Source organism: Lemur catta, chromosome 10 (assembly GCF_020740605.2).
Source record: "Lemur catta isolate mLemCat1 chromosome 10, mLemCat1.pri, whole genome shotgun sequence".
NCBI classification, from domain to species: Eukaryota; Metazoa; Chordata; class Mammalia; order Primates; family Lemuridae; genus Lemur; species Lemur catta.
Genome location: NC_059137.1, coordinates 30322585 through 30343380, shown reverse-complemented (window position 1 = coordinate 30343380; position 20796 = coordinate 30322585). Strand labels below are relative to the sequence as shown.

General features: G+C 42.2%; 2 protein-coding genes across 2 annotated transcripts in view; both read right to left on the bottom strand.

Moving 5' to 3' along the window:
• Positions 1–20796, bottom strand: part of GRIN3A (glutamate ionotropic receptor NMDA type subunit 3A) — a 147944-nt gene that overhangs the window by 15911 nt on the left and 111237 nt on the right. The window lies entirely within an intron of this gene.
• On the bottom strand, positions 1931–2819 carry PPP3R2 (protein phosphatase 3 regulatory subunit B, beta). Its single transcript, XM_045562170.1, has one exon. The coding sequence runs from the start codon at positions 2770–2772 to the stop codon at positions 2260–2262; it is 513 nt and encodes a 170-aa protein (XP_045418126.1). The 5' UTR covers positions 2773–2819; the 3' UTR covers positions 1931–2259.

The following is a 20796-nucleotide window of genomic DNA, read 5'->3' as shown; positions in this document are numbered from 1 at the left end:
AGCGAAGGGGCATGGAGGACCTTGACGTGGTTCCCACTGTTTTCTTTCTGGGCTAGGATTGCACAAATGTCCAGTGAAGTTTAGAATGAGTATGGCTAAGAACTAAGTAAGGGTACAAAAGGAGCCAGTAGACCTCATGTGTCCTTTAAATTTTGATGTTGTGGAAAGGGAGGAAAAGAGAAGGGAAGGAAATTAACAGAATGAATGGAGTATTTGAGGTACTTTGCATGACATATCTTTTTGAATCTTCAAAATAATCCTGGGATGTATCCTTTTTTTAATTAGGTGGAAAGACATAGAGAGGCTAAGTCAGTTGCTCATGCTCACACAGCTAAAAAGAAGTGGCTGTGATAACAACCCAGTTGTAACTACTGAATCCAAACCTGTGTGTGTTTGAGTCTTTGAACTATGTTACCCTGCAATGGCGTTATGATTCACATCACTACATCTCTGCAGGTTGGCAGTGTTTACTGATTGTTAATAGATTTTTTAGGACTGCAAAGAAATTAAAGGGATAGGGATTCCTATTATTTGTGGTTCCTAAGTAATCTATTATTTAAAAAAGTGTGGCAGGGTGCCTTGGTAGATGAGTGTCCTGCCAGTGAATAAATTTGTGGACTCATTTTTCCTTTTTTTTGGTCAAGACTGGTTGCCAGATTCTTCAAAATATAGCAATACTAAAACTCTTTGAAACAGATCCTGTCCTGAGAAAAATCACCTGAGAGGTATCGCTTGTTTAACTAAGGGTAGGGAGAGTATGTCTTGTTGTCCTGGTGTTTTGAGAGCCTTAAGCACCTTGTATGGGAAGTAGTCCTCTGTGTAAAGTGGCAGACGCTGGGACCAATCCTGGCCCTGCTCTTCTGAGGACAGTCAATGCTCTGAGAACTGACAGCAGTGTGTAGGGCCTCAGAGAGCTGGCAACGTTTGGAGTGCAGGCAGTTATATACTCACTGGTAAACTAATTTTCTAAAACAAACAAAACAAAACAAATATATATATATATTTTGTTTTCTCACCATGGCCAGCCTAAAGCTCCTAACCTGACATAAATGAGTGGAGAGGGACATGTCCATGTTGGATCTGGCCCAGAGCCAACAGGATCCAGCACACCCCTGGACAGGCATCTACCAAAGTGTGAAGGACTCCGGGCTGAATGTCACATTAGGGAATGAGAGAGCTCCCAGCTTCCCCGCTAGACCCCAGATCTGATTTTCAAAACCAAGCTTAGCTAGCGTAGCCAGTGTTCACCTCTGCTGTAGAGACCTGCTTGTCGGTCTCTGCATCTCTGAGCACCGGGAGCATCACCACTTCAGCATCCTGGGGAGAGCCCACTGCAGCCTCAATCTTAACTACCTCTGCGCCATGGGAAGACTGACTCTGAATCTGTCCCATTCCGTCCTACTGGGTGGGGCTCAGCGCTGGAGGTGAGAGCACTTTCTGGGATGATCCCTGCCCTATTTGACTGGAAATCCCCTTGCTGAACTTAATACTGGAATGAGCCACCAGTTCTGAAAACCCACTGCCACTGAGGTTGGTAGTTGGGCTGGGCACTTAGTCCAGACTTAGCATTTCTCACAAGTGCCCTGAAGCTTGATTCTGTTGGGAGCTGGAGCAATGAGACAGGAGGAGCCCGACTGGACTCCTAGCCCTCAAACGTGCTCAGGGATTTCTGGATGCCTCAGGGAGAATGGGGCTGCAGGCTGCTAAAGGGAAAGATGGACTTCTGTTCCCGGGGAGAGGTGATTGAAAGCTGCTCAGCAAAGAGAAATGTATTTGTCCCTATTGCTACAATCTGTTGTAGAAGGTTGGCAATCTGTCAAAAGATACCTAACCACTGCAAGTAAATGAAAACAGTTCACCTAACACCCATGAAAATTGTGAATTTTCTCCCATATACAAAATAATGAGAAATAAAGGCAAAGATGTATATTTTCTTATTTTTGAACTTTTAAAGTTTTTCCAGTTTGGTCTTTGAATTAAAACAAAGAAAAATATGTTTATAAAAGCTATTTCCTTTTCTTTTCCCACCAATGCTCCTTTGTCTTGCTCTTCCCCACTTCAGGGTGTTATCCCAAATCACTGGGAGAAGAAGAATTAATAACACTGAATGGGTGATGACACGTGTTAGAAAATGTGGCTTCACGAAGAGAAATACTTCCAGGTGAGTCAGAGAGAGAGCATTGCTGGACGTCTTGAGCAAATCTTGAAAGAGATTAGAAAGCAAAAGTTGTTGTCGGGTGGCGTTCTCAAGAAAAAGGCTCACACAATTACTACCAACTTCTTGTGGATCTCCAGTTTTCTGACCACAGCGCTGAACTCCTCAAAGGATATTTTCCCGTCGCCATCCCTGTCCAGGATGATGATGGTTTTGTCGACGAGCTGCTGTAGCTCCCAGTCCCTCACGTTGTTTCCCACCATCATCTTCAGCACCTGGAAGAGCTCCCCGTTGGAGATGTAGCCATCTTTATCGATGTCGTAGACGCTGAAAGCAAACCTCAACTTCTGCTCCTCGTCTCCTTTGACGCTGAACTGGGAGGTCCCCCGGATGAATTCCTGCAAGTCCACCTCTCCGTTGCCGTCGGTGTCGAAGATGTCGACCACTCGCTGCACCAGCGGGTTCTGCTTCAGCTCGGGCAGGGACAGGAACTCCTCCACGCTCAGGGTGCCGGATTTGTCCAAGTCCAGCTTCTTAAAGCTCTTGCTCAGCCTCCTAAGTTCGTCAGTGTCGAAGTGGGAGCACATCTCCACCGGGTAACTGGCCTCGTTTCCCATCGTGGGCCCCGGACGAGGCTGGCAGGTGGGAGAAGCGAGCAGGGGCGGCTGCGGAGGCCTGGCGGGGACGGTTGCGCCCCGGTGGGCGGGGGGCTCGTGGGACACCCCTCCCCAGGAGACAGTGGGCGGGGGAGGCAGGAGGGGCTGGGTGAGGGAAGGGGGAGGGGAGAGGGAGGGGGGTGGGGGGAGGGAAGGGGAAGGGGAGGGAAGGGGGAGGAAGGGGGAGGGGAGAGGAAAGGAGGGGAGGGGAGGGGAAAGGAGGGGGGAGGGGAGAGGAAGAGGGAGGGAAGGGGGAGGGGAGGGAAGAGGGAGGGAAGGGGGAGGGGAGGGGAGGGGAGGAGAGGAGGGAGGGAAGGGGAGGGGAGGGGAGAGGAGGAGGGAGGGGAGGGGAGGAGGGAGGGAAGGGGGAGGGGAGGGGAGGGAAGGGGGAGGGGAGGAGAGGGGAGGGGAGGGGTGGGGAGGGGTGGGGAGGGGAGGAGGGAGGGAAGGGGGAAGGGTAGCGGAGCCAGGGCGTGCCCAGGTCAGGCAGAGGCAGAGAGCTGGGCTACCTAACCCTCCTCTCTTCCTTCTCTCAACCCCCTTGTAGCTTTCCATTATAACCCCTGTTTGCCTCGCAATTATTTTATCTTATCATTTACTCACTTTTTTTTTCTCTTGAGGAAGTAAACCCCAAGGGGGCAGGGGGACACACCTGTGTTATTCACTGCAGTATCCTGGCAGCACAGTGCCTGACATACAGGATGAGCCTAATAAATGTATGTCAGATGACTGAACTGCAACCAAGGACTCCTTATGCTTGCTGTACAGGCCCAGTGTAAGGACTAAACGGGATGACAGTCAAAGCATTGAAAGTATATATATTCCTCGTAATTCTCTGGGAGGGGAAGCCAGGGCTGACATCCTTCTGTACCTTTATCAGGACATGGGGTTCAGAGTCTTGGTAAGAGACCACCCAGACATCACACAGAATTTCTTACGTGGATCACCTACAGGTGCTAACGTATTCCTGAATTTGGAACATTTTTTAAGAGGACACAGGTCCCAAGTACATAGCCTCTATTACTCTATTGCTTCGAATCCATCATCTCATGCCCAATCCTCATCTTTGTGGTTTGGTGCCTGGCAGCTGTCCTGCAGAACACTTCAGGGAATGGCTGCAAGGTGCCCAGAGAAGCCTTTTGTGTGTGCTGAGAGTGACAGTAGCCTCTAGACTGTTCCCCCTTTGTTTCAACTAGATTGGTTCTTCTTGTTGAAGATTAATCTCATGTGCTCTCTCATACTCCTTCCTTTAGGAGCACATCAATTACTGCAAATGCATAAGAAATAAATTTGGTTCAAGAGCAATACAGTTTAAAGGGACTTGGGGGGGAACCCCGGGCCACTAAATCAAACACTCCTTCACTTTTAAAAATGTTAGCAAGTTCTGTGTTCTGTAGTTCAGCCAAAAGATCAGTCTAAAGATAACCATGCAGCAACTGGCACAAGCAGCCACTGATACCTTTAGCACTAGGTATGGTCATTTTGTTTTCCTCTGCAAACAAATGATAATCCATGGATATTTTTTAAAGCTGATCATGAGTATTACATAAATAAAAACCCTTTACCCAACTAGACTGTGATATTATACTTGGATAATGTTTTGTCTGATTTTGTCTTACTTGTTTGCTTGCTTTCCAGTTACTCAGAGGAACAGGGTGCAAATTCAAATCTATTGAATTTTTAATGTTAAGATCACCTTGAATTGTATTACAAGATGCCTGAAATCAGTGCTGGTTTCCAAATGCTACCAACCACTCTGGTCTATGTCTTTTCTAGAGCACAAAGATCTTTCTAGACTCTGGAGGGAGATGCACAGGCCCTGGAAGTGCTATTCTGAATGGTCAGAACACTCATGGGCAGGGACAGAACTCTATTCTCTGGGCACACCAAGGTAGCTTGAAGTCTCTGGAATTGCATTATTGGCCTGATCTTATGTCTTTGACCACAGTGTAGTACATATTCTTGGCTGCAAGTAAGAGAACCCACCTCTAAGAAGCTTAGCAAAAAAGGGAATTTGTTGGAAGGTTCTCACATAATGGAAAGAAGAGCTGAAAACCCAGTCTTAGGAAGGGTAAGGATCACATATGGTTTAAGGAACAATTGGAACCAAGGTCTCAGGACCAGTTACATAATTTTCAGAGTCCAGTGTAAAATGAAAATGCAGGCCTCTTGTTTGAAAATTATTAAGAATTTCAAGACGGTCACAGCAGAGCATTAAGCTAAGTATGGGACCCTGTGTGACTGCATGGTAAGGACTTGGGCCTATTGACCTCTCTGGATCTCTCACCTTGCTTCTCTTTCCTTCACTCTCTCCTGTGATAAAGCAATTCTTCTGCATGGCAGAGGACATGACCACTGATTCTAAGTTGAGACTTTGGGGTTTCATCATTAGAAAAGATTGACTTTCCCCTGTTCTAGTTATATGTCCACAAATGCCAGGTACAGGCTCTGATTGTTCTCACTTGGGTTGGGTTCCCATCCCTGAGCCATTGGACATGGCCTATAACATGTGTTGGGAGGGGGCACTGGCAGGAAGAGCAGGTACCAAAAGAAGCACTTGCTCTTCCTCATTAGAAGGGTTGATGCTGAGCAGACAGAACAGTAGATGGACATTAGATATGTCCATTAGGGCTGACTCCATAGGAGGGAGGAAGCATTTAGTCTGATGAGCTCCCTTCAATTCTGCCAACTGAACAAGCCACAGAACTTGCTCTAGCTACCTGCCTCCTCTAGCTCATTCATTTCTGTTAGGTTCATCTTTTTATTTATTTAAATATCCATTCACCTCTGTGTAGAAAGAATCAGTATCTCATTTGCAGGCACTCTACTGACTTTTACAAACCATAGGTTGCTACATATTAGTGGCTAGCGAAGTTAGTTTAGTGGGTCATAAGCAACATTAACAAAATAGAATAGCAGATCATCGAACAGAAAATATCATTAGTAAGGGGAATTACTATTACTTCATGATGTTATTTTAGTTATATTAATATATAACTATATAAAACTAAATGTAGTACATATGTGATAAAGGAATAGTGGGTTGTTCTGGGTTTTCAATATGATGTATTTTCTTGCTATGGATTATGGTAGAAAATAAAAACAGTCTGACAGATATCATGGAACTCAGTGTCTGGACATCTTGTGTTCATGCCATGAGAATAATTCAAAGGCAAAAACATTTTCATCCTAGTTAATTTTTTCTGAGATCAGTATGTGAGGATAAAGTCAGTGCATCTTGAAATAATAATCTAAAGCAGTACTGTCCAATAAAAAAATTGTATTAATTATATTTGTAATTTGGCCAGGTTCAGTGGCTCATGCCTGTAATCCTAGCATGCTGAGAGGCTGAGGCAGGAGGATCGCTTGAGGTCAGGAGTTCAAGACCAGCCTGAGCAAGAGTGAGGCCCCATCTCTACTAAAATTAGAAAAATTAGCCAGGTGTGTTGGTGCACACCTGTTGTCTCAGCTATTCAGGGGGCTGAGGCAGGAGGATCGCTTGAGCCCAGGAGTTTGCGGTTGCTGTGAGCTAGGCTGACGCCATGGCACTCTAGCCTGGGCAACAGAGTGAGACTCTGTCACAGAAAAGAAACAAAACTATATATATAATTTAAAAATTTTTAGCACCAACATTAAAAAAGCAAAAAAATAAAATTAATTTTAATCATATATTTAATTTAACCAAATATACCCAGTGTTATCATTTCAACATGTAGTAAACATTAGACTTTATTAATGAGTTAATTTTACTTTTTTTGTGCTAAATATGTATTTTATACTTACAGCACATCTCAAATAGGACCCAGCATTTTGAGTGCTCAATAGCTATATGTGACTATCATACTGGACAGCACAGATTTTGACAGTTAAATGGACAAGGAAAGGTTAAATAATAACCTTCCTGGAGGGTAAAATATTTAATGATTGAATTATTATCACAACTGATTGAATTAATGAGATTTGAAAGAAGCATGATGGGGTGAAAAGAATTTAGAATAGGGCAACCCAGCATCAAATCTTAACTGTTATCATTATTGCTGTTACTAATTTTATTATTATTTACCCTGCTAGTAGAGATGAAGTCTTAAAGAAAGACTACCTCCCCACCCTGGACACTTAAGTGTATGTATGTCCGTTTAACAAACACTCCTCACGTATTGGTGACAGTATGCCACATACTGCTCTAAGTACCTTACCAGCATTAACTTTGGCTACCCCAGCTCATAGATCTTTGAGGACTGATGGCAGACTTTCCATTGCAGGCTTGAAAAAAGTAGCAACTGATTTCAATGGCCCACGAGGTTATTTGTATGGATTCCTCGCTGACCTTCTCCTGAGTAATTCCCTGATGGTCGTTATTTAGAAAGGAGTCACCAGCATGGACACTCTCAGTAAGCTGTATTCCTTTATGTGACTGTGTTATTAGGAGGCAGTGAGGGGTAGTGGAGAAAGCATGGGAGTTAAATAGACCTGGTTCCAGTCTCAGCTCTTCCCTTATTACCTGTGAGCCCTTAGAGAAGCCTCAGTGTCCTCATCTCTAAAATAGTGACAATTTATCTACTGCATGTGGCTATTGTGAAAGTCAGATGAGGAAATGTACATAGAAATGTTACATAAGAGGAGAAATCTTGTCATAAGAGTTAACTAACTGAATGGTTGAACAGACAATACCAGGAAGATGGTACCACTTCGTTGAAATAATTCAAGTTTGCGGGCAGAATCGCTTTACTCCTGCATCGTGGAGGATGTAACATTACGCTGGATCTGGAGTAAATGTGAAGCTGAGTTCCTGTTGTTCTACATTTCATAAACTTTGTCGTTCAGCATTAGTATAGGACTCAATGCCATTGTTTCAATTTTCTCTGGCCATTATTCTTAGTCATTTCCATGGAAAACACTATTTGTTACCTTTTCTGTTTATCACTGTGGATTGATGTGGACTGTAGGACGTTCATTGCAGTAAGTAAATTAAAAGTGTTGACTGTTTTGGAAGAAACTGGGAGCCTGACAGCACTTCTATTTCAGCAAGCCATTTCTTTTTTCCTCAAAGGTTTTCAGATAAAGAACTCTGAGATGGTCACGTGCAAAAAAATAACTGACATGGGAAAATAAAACTGTCAGAAATGGAAGTGATGAAATCTGAGGCTCATATAAAGCTTCATCTTTGAAGCCAGTCAGAAGACCGGGTTCCTGAACGAGGTCACACAGACATTCTAGAAGCTGTGCAAGTAGTCCTCGACCTTTGGCTGGAAGCTCTCACCTTTCTGTAGTGTTGCTGGTCACCATATTTAACATCTAACTCTATTGATGTTAGCCATAGTATAGACTGTGGAACCACATAGTCTTGAGTTCAACCCACTTCTGAGCATTAGGTTTCTCCACTACAAAGCAGGAATAATATAATAGTATCTTATAACTTTGACTCAAACTGTACAAAAGTAATTCACATAACTAAAATGTTGTACTCCTGTAATATGCTGAAATAAGAAAAAATATAAAAGTGTTATAGCATTATTGTAGGTATACATGTGGTAATATCTAAAATGAAAAATATTAAAAATGCATCTAAAATAGCACCAGCACACAGTAAGTGGTCAATATGTTTTGTACCCTCCTTTCTTTTTCTTTTACCCCTCCTGTCTTTATTTGCTTTCTCTGAGACAGAAATTTGACTCTGACTATATGTGTTTTATCTTTTTTGGATGTGACAAACCTTATTTCAAGTTTAAATCCATTTAGCAAATATATTAGTATATTGAGCATATACTGTGTGCCAGGCTCTTTGGCAGGTGATGGGGTTTTCTGTGGTGAGTAAGGAACAGTTCCTTGAGAAATATAGTTGTGCCATTGAGAAACCACAGTTTAATAAGCAGTATGGCTTTAAGGATGCAACCCTATCTGGTCAGTCTTTTATGTTTATCATGTATATTCAAAAGGATTAGGAATAATATACTTAGTTTTCTTTCGTTGTACTGGATTGATATTTAATGTGAATTTTGGAGTGTGTGGTTTCAAATCAAAGTTTTGCTGTTTAAAAATCTGTAGCCTTGGTCTGAATTACTTGTCTGAGTTACTGTTCATTCATCTGTAAAACAAGGACAACGATTGCTAACTCACAGCCTCATTTTCAGGATTAAACGAAGAACTAGGCTCAATGCCTAGCACACAGTAAGTACAAAAATGGTAGCGGTTATAATTATTGCCTACTGTAGGCTTGCCTGAAAAATTCCAGTAGACTGTTCACATCTTTACACATGCAGATATTCTTAACTATTCATTTGTTTTCTCAATAAATATTTATCAAGCATGCACTATGTGAGAGGGATACAATATGACCTAAAGTGGATACTTTCCTGCTGTCCCTGTCCTCATGGAGCTTGCAGTTTTGTAGGGAAGATAGACATTACCAAAGTATCATGTTCATAGATATAAAGGAACACCTGCCTTGAGTGTTACAGGTGAGGGGTCTATGGTGCCAGGAGAGTTTGCACAAGAGGAAACCTTTATTGGGGAAGTGATGATTGATCTGTAATATGAAGGAGTAAAAGAAGTTAGGTAGATGTTCTGGGAAGGGATGAGTGTTCCAGAACTCTATGTGCAAAGGCACTGGGGCAGGAGGAACAAAACAAGTAGGAGGAACTGAAAGAAGGCCAGTGCGACTGAAGAAGGAAGGTCAAGGAAGTGCATGGTATTAGATTAAGTGGAAAGATAGTTGGACCATTCTCCAGACACTGAAGAAAGGACAACATTTACTCAGTTATTCCTTAGAGAGCATCATTTATTCAGTCATGTTTCAACATGTAAAGCATTGAGGGCATTCAGACATGGTCCCTCCCCAGAAAGCTTATGACTGCTGAGCAAATTGAGGCATTCAAGGATTGTAATTAATAACAAAGGATGGAAAACAAAAGATGTGCTCAGAGCGGTAAGGGCAAAGAGCTGCAAGAACTCAGAGAACTGAGAAATTACTTCTTTCTGGGAACAAATAGAGAAAGATATATATATTTTTTCTTTTTGTGCAAGAAGTGTTTGATCCTGAGGGCAGCATGGAAAGGAAGTCCCATAATCACAGATGTGGGAAGAGGGGAGGTGTGGGTATCAGCAAGTTGTTGATTGTGACTGAAGTACTTGAGCAAAGTAGCAGAAGATGAGCTGGAAGGAACCAGATCAAGGAGGATTTCAAATGTTTGGCTAAAAAATTTGGTTTCTATTTGGTAGAGAAAGCACAGGCTTTAATCAGAAGAGTGACCTAATCAGAGTCAGATTCTGGAGAGACTAATCTGGCATTGTGCAGGGTAGATTGAACACGGCAAGGCACCAGCAGCTGGGAGAGCAGCTAGGGAATGCTGACAACTACACACGCTTGTCTGGAAAACAAGGGCCTGAGCTAGGACGAAAGAGGCACTAGAAATGAAAGGCTGGGTGTATTAGTTTTCTAGGGCTGTTGTAACAAAGCACCAGACATTTATTGTCTCCTAGTTTGGGGGGCTAGAAGTCGGAAATCAAGGAGTTGGCAGTGTCAAGCTCCCTCTAAAACCTTTCTTGCCTCTTCCTAGCTCCTTGTGGTTTGCTGGCAATCTTTGTCATTCCATGGCTTGCAGCTGCATAAATCCAATCTCTGTATTTATCATCACATGATGTTCTCCCGGGCGGTATGTCTGTCTTGGCATAGTAGTGGTCTTTTTTTTTTCCTTGATGGGGTCTCGCTATGCTGCCCAGGCTGGTTTCAAACTCCTGGGCTCAAATAATCCTCCAGTAAAGATGACAGTTACTGTTACGACTCCTGCCATAGCTTCTCAAGTAGTTGGGAGTACAGGTGTGCCGCACTGTGCTTGGCTAGTAGTTTTCTTACAAGGACGCCAGTCAGAATGGATTCAGGGCTCACCCTACTGCAGTATGACTGCATCTCAACCTAACCAGTCATGTCTAACCCTGTTTCCAAACTACATCACATTCTGAGGTGCTGGGGGTTAGGACATCAGGACCTCAACATCTTTTTGGGAGGACATAATTCAACTCCTAACACTAGGCCTGAAGTCTTATTGGATGGAAGGATATAGAGAGGGGACCAACGAGAGGCTCCAAATGTGCACGCACTGGCTTCCCCGGCTGGCCAGCCCTATGTGTCCATGTTGCCGGAAGCCGCCAGTGCTGTGTGAAGAGAGGGGCTCCCCTGTAAGGGTCCCAGGGTTCCCTTCCGATGCTGCCTTCTCATCCAACACGTCCTGGAAGTCTACCAACTCCCACAGCTGCACGAGGAAGAACTGTCCTCAAATACATTGGAGGAAATGCTGAGGCAGTTTCTCACAGTTTTAGACGTGGTGCATGCTGTTTGTGAGAAACAGACAAAAGATTGCTTTCCCAGTGCTTTGTCACACCGCACAGGAGAGCCACTAGATGGCAATCTTCACATGTTTCCGTGCTTCCTCTGTTTTCTGAAGCCAGAATCTTCAGTCTGGAGGCAACTACTCTGCACAGGGAACAGAGATGAGGGAGGAGTCCCATTTCATGTGATCCCCCATGGATTTCAGTGCATGGAAGTCTAAAAAAATGGAAGGAAGACTGTCTCTTACCATAGTCCTAATCAGTTTGGCACCGTTTGTACATTTTAGTGTCATAGTAAGTAGCATTTCATAAATATTCATGAGTTCATTGAATTTAACCAGGGGAAAGGCAAGAACTATTAACAGTATGTGGTCTTGGGTGTAATTTATGCCCAGGTGTCTCTGGTATATAAAAGAGGAGTCCCTTATCCCATGAGATCTGTTTACTTGGACACTTGCTGACATTAGTTTTCCCTGTATCAGAATTCAAACTTTTGTCATTTATAGTAGTCAGAGAGCAACAGAAAAGCAGCCCTAACTTTGTGATGATGTGGGCTGACAGAAAACAAAACTACAGAATTGTAGGTCCCAGGCCTGCCCACCCAGCAGCCTGACTTTGAAATACCATTGACCACATTTAACACATTACTGTGTGAGTTGTATTTAACTCACACAAGTTTTGAGCCTGGGGCCTTGTGAAGCATAAGAAGACTCAATTCTCTGAAACAAATTCAATAAGTATGTCATGAATCACATCTAACTCAATTGGCATGCAGTGTAAAAACTGATTCTAGCGCCTTGTGAGTTACATATAACTCATGCACAGAAAACAATAAAAAATAACGAATTTTTCATTAGATTAGAAAGGATTATTTTGTCAAAGTTTTTATTCTATTTTCATAATAAAACACTGTGGCCCCAGGGAAAATTTTTTTTTTCTAGTGTGGCAGTCAATGTGCTAAAGATGATAGTTACTGTTGTTTCTGTAAAGATCTGTTTTAGGTGCAACCTGATGGTTTGTAATAATTCTCTTCATGTTTTCCCACTCATATCTAGATGTTGAGTTAGAAGAAAGAAAAAAAAATGCAATATTATAAAAGCTAGCTAACCTAGCACTTTGCAAAGTAGAAAATTCTAGTTCTTCATTTCTCAAGTTCTCCAATTAAAAAGTCTTCAGTTCTGTAACATATGTAAACATTAAATAAAAGAATGTTTTTAATGTTGGAGTTATAAGATGCTTGTAATGATAAGATGCTCCTGCTTTTTAGGAGATGGGTCGGAGATGGGTCCAAGTTGGTGCACCAGCTGTAATTTCTTGTGTGTGCTTATTATTCACCAAATATTTTTTTCTTCTGTGTGCATAGTTCTATACTCAGGGAAGGAGGAAGGAGCATTTGTTAAGCCAGGTATTCTTTATAAACTATCTTATTATATATATTTCACACTTTCAAGCAGGCCCTATTATTATCCCCAGTTTTGGGGAAGATCTGAAGTTTTAGAAGTTGCATGGATGACATAGACACACAATGGTGGAGCTGGAGTTAAACCTTGGTATGTCACTTTCAGAGCTGAAATTTTTGACCTCAAGGTAATACAGAAGCTACAAGGCTGAATGCAGGAAAAGTTAAAAGCTTTTAATTTACTTGTGAGTCTAACTGTGGCTGCATAACAAGTGGGCCAAGGAAAGTGGCCACCTGTAATTTTAGAACTCCTCGGGGAGGGGGGACCCATAATAGGTGCATATAAATAGGGCATCAAATTCTGTCCATTCAGCATGATCAGATGCAGTGTCTTTGGAGGGCAAGGACAAATTGTATCAATTATAATTTCATGTCTCAGTGTCTTGCTCATGCGTTACCTGGAGGTTTCTTCCCCTATGGGGTTTACCCCTCCTAGGAAGTCTGCTCTGGTTCCTTCTAGCTCTTCCATGAATGAATCAGGACCTTGTTTGTGTCACTGCTCTACCTTGTATCTTCTCTTGCTGCCCCTGTGGCAGTGTAGAATAGGGGGTTTGTTGACAAGTCTGTCTCTCCCTACCTGTGAGCTCTGTATTTATCTCTGCATGGGCTGCACATGGCAGGGGCCTGGCACATGGGAATTCAATACATGTTTGCTGACGGATGGATGAATGAATGAATGAATGAATGAATTTGTTTTGGTGGCAGGGTAGAGGAAGGTGAGGCCTTTCTGAGATTGGCTTCCCGTTCTTCATGCCCAATCCTACTTCATGTCATAAAAAGGACATACGTACAGCTTTGTGCTTCTTCAGGTTTTCAGGAAGCGCTACCTGGATGGGTTCCATCTGACCTTATGCTTGGCTTAAATATTAAACTTAATTACTTAGGCTATTCCAAGGGAAGCACTCAGCTGTCAAGGTGGCTCCTGACATACATGAGTTTTCAATTTAAAGCAATCCACAGTCATTAACTCTCCTTGCCTCACCATAACTTTCCTCAGGTTGAATAGCAGACAGTGACATTTTAAATTGAAAAGGAAAGGGGTAGGAATGAGAGAGGGGCAGTAGGGTGTTGAAATGTGGCCTCATTGTCAAGAGCAGAAAAGACTGCATTAAAACTCAGCCCTCCCCCATTGCCCTAACCATTCCCTTTGGGTTTTTAATATGAATTAAAGATAAACTGGGCAGAAAACTGACCGGAATTGAAACTTCTTGATGTGACTTGTGTGATCCCTTTGGCTTTCAATATATAAATGACTAATCCTTCCTTTCTCCCCACAAAAATTAATGGATAAGAATGGATTTGCTACAAGCGATCTCTGTTTTCCTCATTAAATAAATATTAATAGGTGAACACATATCAACATATCAGGTGTACATTTTGATGGTCCTTGGGAACCAAGGCTGGGAGATGGACAGCCCAGGCTGGAGGCCAGTTGGGTCGTTGTCCACTGTGTCCCAGCATCTGTATCTTCAGCTGGGTGGGCCAGGACTCGACTCTAAACACACCTACTTGAAAATCACAGCTTTGCTGGCCATGGCATATGGCCCTTTATTTTAAGGCAAGGAAACAAGTTTAAAGAAGGGAAGTGATTTTTCAAAGGTCATGCAATTTGTTTTGGCAAAGTCAGGACAAGTATGATTGCTATCATTTATTCAGCACCTACTATGTGTCAGGAAATTTTATGTACATTACCTCTATTCCTTATACTGAGCCAGAAACACAAGATATCACCTCCATTATGCAGAGGAGAAAACTCAGAGAGGCTAAGTAATTTGTGTTCATGACATTTTGATGTGCCTTTTTGATGGGGATGTTTTGATACCATGGTTATTTTTACTTTTGCACCTATACAGTGCTCCCCAAAACCAAACCATTTAAACATCCACTTTTAAAATGACCTCATAATGAGCTGAACAGACAACTTCACTCCATCTCTTAGGGGGCCCCCATCCCTTAGTTGGGGGAGGCCGAGGATAGGAAGGGTCAGGAATGGACTGGCCGTCAGGAATTGGGTGAGGTGAGGGATGGGGTAAGTCCAAGAATGGGGCAACGTTTCCTGTTGTGCACTTTCCTTGATAATAAAATCACTGAAGAGTTTAATGATTTACTTTCAGGTTGTTTCGAAATATGCTTCTCCTTTTTCCTGCCCCATGCAATTGAGGCCTCTGGATTCCAGAGATAGAACTCCTTTCACTCCAATGCTCAGTCTCTTGCTTAGTACACATTGGTTTCCCTCAGTACTTAACAACAGCAGGAGGAGACTCCTGCATTCAGTCAGAAAACCTTGCAATAATGCAGTAAAATATGCAGTAAACTGAGGCTCAGAGAGGCTAAGTGTTATAATTTTCTCAAGGACATAGAGCTGCCTCGTCATGGTAGAGCCAGGGTGGTCTGACTCCCAAGACCAGGGTCATTCCAGTGGACTTGGATGACCTCCCTCCTTCCTGACCAGGGCAAGGCATGATCTGTCTCCCCCAGGCTGGACCCCTGTCTGGAGGTGCAGAGTGCTCTCATCCTCAGCTGGTCAGACTGCGGATGCTGTTCTGTAGCTGGCCCAGTCCCCTTTCATCTGCCACAAGGGGCAGTACTGGATGTCCTTTTGTCCTTGCAGATCCACTCTCCACCTTCTTCATCCTGCTTTGCGCTCTGGGAAGCTGACTTCCCTGGACCACGTGGACAGGCTTCCTTGACCTAAGGCAGTGGTGGAAGATGCGAGGGTGGGAGGAGCCTGAGGTCGGGCTCTCATTCCCTGGCTGTCTTCTGTCTGGGGCACTGTGGGATGGCTGTACCACTTAACCAAATGGCCACGGCTCTTAGAAACTCCTCTCCCATGCCCCCTAGGTTCGGGAAAGGGCTGTCTTCATTTCTTCCTTTGAACCTAGATGCAGTAATGGCACCCTCACTTTACCTGCCCTGGGAGGCTGCACTGTCTCTGTTGGTTTCCTTAAACCATACTTTTGCAAATAATTTCTTTAAAATTCTCCTCTGACCACTGGAGTGTGATATCTGTTCCCTGCCAAGGTCACTATTTCCTTTTCCTTCTTGACTAGTCCCATTTGGTTAAAAGGTACTTTATTCAAACCATTATTTAAAGGAGATTTGCAAAATGAGGTATCATCATAAATCTTAATAATTCCTGGAAGAATTTTGGAGCTTGCTAAACTGTGGTCTGCTGCCTTGCTTTCCTGGTTTGTGAATAACAGATTTCATAAAACTGTTGCCTTGGAGCTCTTAAATTCACTCAGGGACTTGAAAAAAATTACATTTTTTTGTGTGTTGTTGCTGAGTCAAAGGAAAATGAAGGAAATTTACACCCTGCCATACGTTTTCCCCAGTGGAATTGTTTGACAATGAGTCCACTGTGGGCAGAGGCACAGGTGCACTGGAGGATTGTGGGGAAACATCTGAAGTCAATTTAAAATTTCTCTTCCAAAATTGCCAGGTCTGATCTGCAGAATTGGACCTGCAATTTCCTGGGTGACCCTGGGGAGCAGATAAAGCCCTGGAATTTTTTTAAAAAGAGTTTCTCTTCTAGGGAAACTGTAGCTCGACAGCTCTGGGGTTGCAAAGAGATGGGAGGTGAATAGGTCAAGGTTCTCACACAGGGCCAAGTATTAATGTCCAACTGCCAGAAACACGGGGGAAAAAAAGCATCTTTCATGTTTTATTACTCAGCAATCATATAATTCATTATCCAGACTACAATATTTTTTCAGAGTGAAAGAAGGTGTTTAATTCCTCTGTGGTGATAGACATAGACTGAGACTGTAACTGGCAAAATGGAAAGTAAGGTCAGAAATAACCTAAAGAATGGCTTCCTTAAAGGCCAAGAACACCTGTGGGAGAGGAGCCATCCAGAGCATGCCTGCGTCTGTTGCTCCGTGCCCCACACCCCTGCCTTGGGCAGAGGGGGAGGAGGAGGGCCATGTTTATTGAACTGCCAATTTACTTCTCATAGGAGCCACTGAAGAGATGAAGAAACTGAGGCCGAGCTGGATTAAATGACTTGTCAAAGGTAAGCTGGTGGTAGAGGGAGGCTTCCGAGATGGCTTGTCTGATTTCAAAGCCAATCCTGGTTCCTCCACATACACTAACACAGCCCAGCAGTGTATGGCATTTGAGGCAAAAGGAATGGCAAGCAAGGCACTAACATTCTGCTTTCTTTTTCTGACCTTGTCTGGGAGAAAGTTAAAAAAAAAAAAAAAAGCAGGTGGAGACTCAGTGTATTGAGCCGTGGGAAATGCAGCAGGCAAAGGGCCTCTGCGCAGGAGACCAAGCTCAGCCAATGAGCTGAAGCTTGTTTCCATTTAATTATGTTCTATCTTTAGGTTCTGATGATCCTGAAATTCTGTCTTAGGTTGGTCAGAACAAATATGTCAGTGCACCATGATATGTATTGCTGCTTCAATGCACACAGGTGAGCAACCTTATAGAACAGTGTGTTGCTGCACAGACCAGGATATGCCATAGTACAGACTTCCATCCCCAAGAGGGAATAACTCTATGTGTATTCATAGTATTCCCTGATGATAGGGGTGGCCTTCCTATCTCTATACACATATAGATGTTACTAGCACCCTCTTTTATTTCTGTCTCTGGAGTTCCAATTAAGGACACACCTCTCCTCCATTCTCCTGATTCCTACTTCGCTCTCCCTTTCTAATTCAGCTGACCTGGGATGTGGGCCCAAGGTTGTCCTAACAAGTACCACTTGATCCTGATATCACCCTCTTATCCAATGCTTCCAGCTGACTACATCTACAATTTCCCAACTGCTAGTTCCCTAAGTCCCCATTTTCCTCTATGCCTCCCTCAAATCTTTGATCAATGATCATCTTCTCAATGAGGCCTTCCACGACTTCTGTCACCACCCCTATTCTCCTTCTCACCTTGTAACACACTATTAATAATTTACTTATATGTGTTATGTCCACTCTATGTTTGTCTCCTCCTGCTAGAATGCAAACTCCCTGAAGGTAGGGATCTTTGTCTCTTTTTTCAATGGTATATACAACATATCTAGAACAACGTCTAGCACATAGTGGGTATTCAATAAATATTTTTGGATGAGCAAGTCCATTTTTTCAGGTAGCCTAAGTTTTCAGAAACAGGTTGAGTGGGTCATAAAGAAACAGATGGTATGAATTGCATGTTTACTGCCCCTCAAGAGGCTTTCATTGAGTCACATCTAACATCATGCTGTCACCTTCTGTGAAGCATCAATATAAGAATTAGAGAAGCAATATTTTTGCATTGTGTAAATATCGTCAACTCTGTGATTCGGTGTCATTTTTTTTTAAAAAAAGAATTATTTTAGAATTCAGAATTAAAGATAGGTTCACTTCCACTTCTTTTTTGATTAAAAAACTTTCCAACTCATCTTACAATCTTTTTTGTCATGGCTTCCAAGAAGATCAGAGGTACACTTAATTGCCAACAGCATTGACCAGCTTGCCTCAGCTTCTAGTTGGAGTTATTTGCTCTTGTTTTGGTTGTTTATCTATCCATCTGTCTACCTATTATCTATATTCATCATTGTCTATCTGTCTGTCTGTATTAATTTCTAGGGATGCTGTAACAAATTACTGCAAACTAGATGGCTTAGAACAACAGAAATTGATTCTCTAAGAGTTTAGGAGGCCAAAAGTCTGAAATCAAGGTGTCAGCAGGGTTGGTTCCTTCTGGAGGCTCTGAGGGAGAATCTTATTTTATGCTTCTCTCATAGTTTCTGATAGTTTCTGGCAATTCTTAGCATTCCTTGGCTTGTAGCTACTTACCCCAATCACAGGGCCTTCTTCTCTTCTCTTCACATGGCTTCCTTATAAGGACAACAGTCATGGGACTCAGGGCCCACCCAAATACAGCATGGCCTCATCTTTACTTAATTAACTACCTTTTCGAAGATGCTGTTTCCAAATAAGGTCACTTTCTGAAGTTCTGAGTAGACACGAAGTTTGGAGGGGGGCACTCTTCATGTCAGTACGCTACTAATGTCACTTCTGATTTATGCTTCTACCTTCTGCTCCCCATCTTCTTCTCAGGTATGTTGTTCAGTTTCTCTTATTCATTTATTCCATAATTACTTATAGAGGGCCTACTATACACGAGGCATTGAGAACACAATTGTAAACAAAGCCTCTGCCCACTCCCCCAGAGCTCTTAATATATAATGAAGAAGAGATACACTAAAAAATAATAATCTGATTAAATGTGTGTTTAAAAATAGTGAAATTTATAAATTATGACAAGTGCTATGAAATAATGTGAGGTATAATATGAGATTATAAAGGGACATATGATTCCTATTGGTCAAGGATTATCAGGCTTTGAAGAAGGGGGGTTTTATTTTTATTATTTTGTTTTATTAAAAACATTTTTATTCTTAATTATTATGGGTACATAATAGTTGCATATACTTATAGGGTACATGTGATGTTTTGATACAGGCATACAATGTGAATGAATCAACTCAGGCTAATTGCAGTGTGTATCACCTCAAGAATTTATCATTTCTTTGTTTTAGAAACATTCCAATTCCACTCTTTCAGTTATTTTAAAGTATACCCTCTAACTTATTTTGACTATAGTCGCCTTTTTGTGCTATCAAATATTGTTCATTCTATCTATCTATATTTTTGCATCCATTATCCATCCCCACTTTTCCTCTTTTCCCCACTACCTTTCCCAGCCTCTGGTAACCATTATTCTACTCTCTGTCTCCATGAGATCAATTGTTTTTAATATTTAGCTCCCACTTATGAGTGAGAACAGGAGAGATTTATCTTTCTGTGCTTGGCTTATCTCACTTAACATAATGTTCTCCAGTTCCATCCAGATTTCATTCTTTTTTATGGATATATAATATTCCATTGCGTATATGTACCACAATTTCTTTATCCATTCATCCAAATCTTGGCTATTGTGAATAGTGCTGTACTAAACATGAGAGTGTAGATATCTTTTTGAACAAGGGATATTTTAGCTGGAAGTTTATAATGTGAAGGCTTTAGCTGAACAAATGTCAGAGGGAAGAGTATTTGAGGAAGAGGAGGCAACAGCATGTGCAGGGGCCCCAAGGTAGGAAGCCACTCATGTATCTCCATCTGAAATGCCCGTTGGGGTGTGGCTGTAATAATCCAGGAGGAAAGTAGCATTAGATGAGGCTGAGAGGTAGGCAAGGGCAAGTCCCACACGGCACTGTAGGCCATGCTAGCATTTCAGATTTTGTCCTAATTAACATGGGCAGCCATTGCAGGCTTCTAAGCAGAAGAATGGTCTGCCATGTGGAAAACAAATTGGAGGAAGGCAGAACTGAAAACAGAGAGGCTAGTTAGGAGACTTTTGTAGTGGTCCAGGTGAGGGATGATGACTTATACTAGAGTGATGACAGTGGAGATGACAATAAATGGACATATTTGAGGCATGTTTTATAGAAGGAAAAGATATGGCTTGCTGATGGATGCAGAAGGTGAAATGTGGGAGGCATTAAGACTCCCTGCCATTTTCTGGAATGAGTAACTAGATGGCCAGAGGTGCCATTACCAAGATGTGAAGCATAGGAGGAAAAGCAGATTTAGGAGGGAAGATCAAGAGTTCAGCTTTTGACAAGTTAAATTTGAGATGCCTATAGGTTATTCAAGTGGAGATGTCAAATAGGAAGGCAGATATACAGTCTGGAGCTCAGAAGAAGGGGCTGTGTTGCTGTGTTGAAATACAAATTTGTGAGTTCTTAGCAAATAGAGTCTATTTGAAGCCATTATTTTTGGCTTTGGGTTTTTTTTTTTTTTTTTTTTAATGTTAGGCTGACCTTGTATAAGTTTAATTGGCTTCTCTTTTTAAACATCTGAGCTTATGTTTCTGATTATACCTTTCAGTCTCCTATTTTAATCATTCAATTTCTGCCTTTTTATAGATTTATTTCTAATTATAGTGTAAAGGCAGAATATATCAATCAAAAGAAGCATATTCTGACTATTTGTGTGCCTTGGGCATATCACTCAGTGCCTGTGTGTACTAGGTTCCCAACTGTTAAAGAAGGGAATTTGTTGTTTTCAGTATATAAAAACAATCTGATTCTGTAATCTAAGAAGCACTAGTTAAAGTATGTCTGTTTTTCTAAATCCATGAAGGATTTATCCCTAGATAGTCACCAGTGGGAATTTAGCAAAGCATTGGTTAGATTTTGAAGGATACCTTGAAGT

Excerpts from the sequence above, each read along its gene's own strand:
- PPP3R2 (XM_045562170.1), bottom strand. The coding sequence starts at position 2,772 with ATGGGAAACGAGGCCAGTTACCCGGTGGAGATGTGCTCCCACTTCGAC.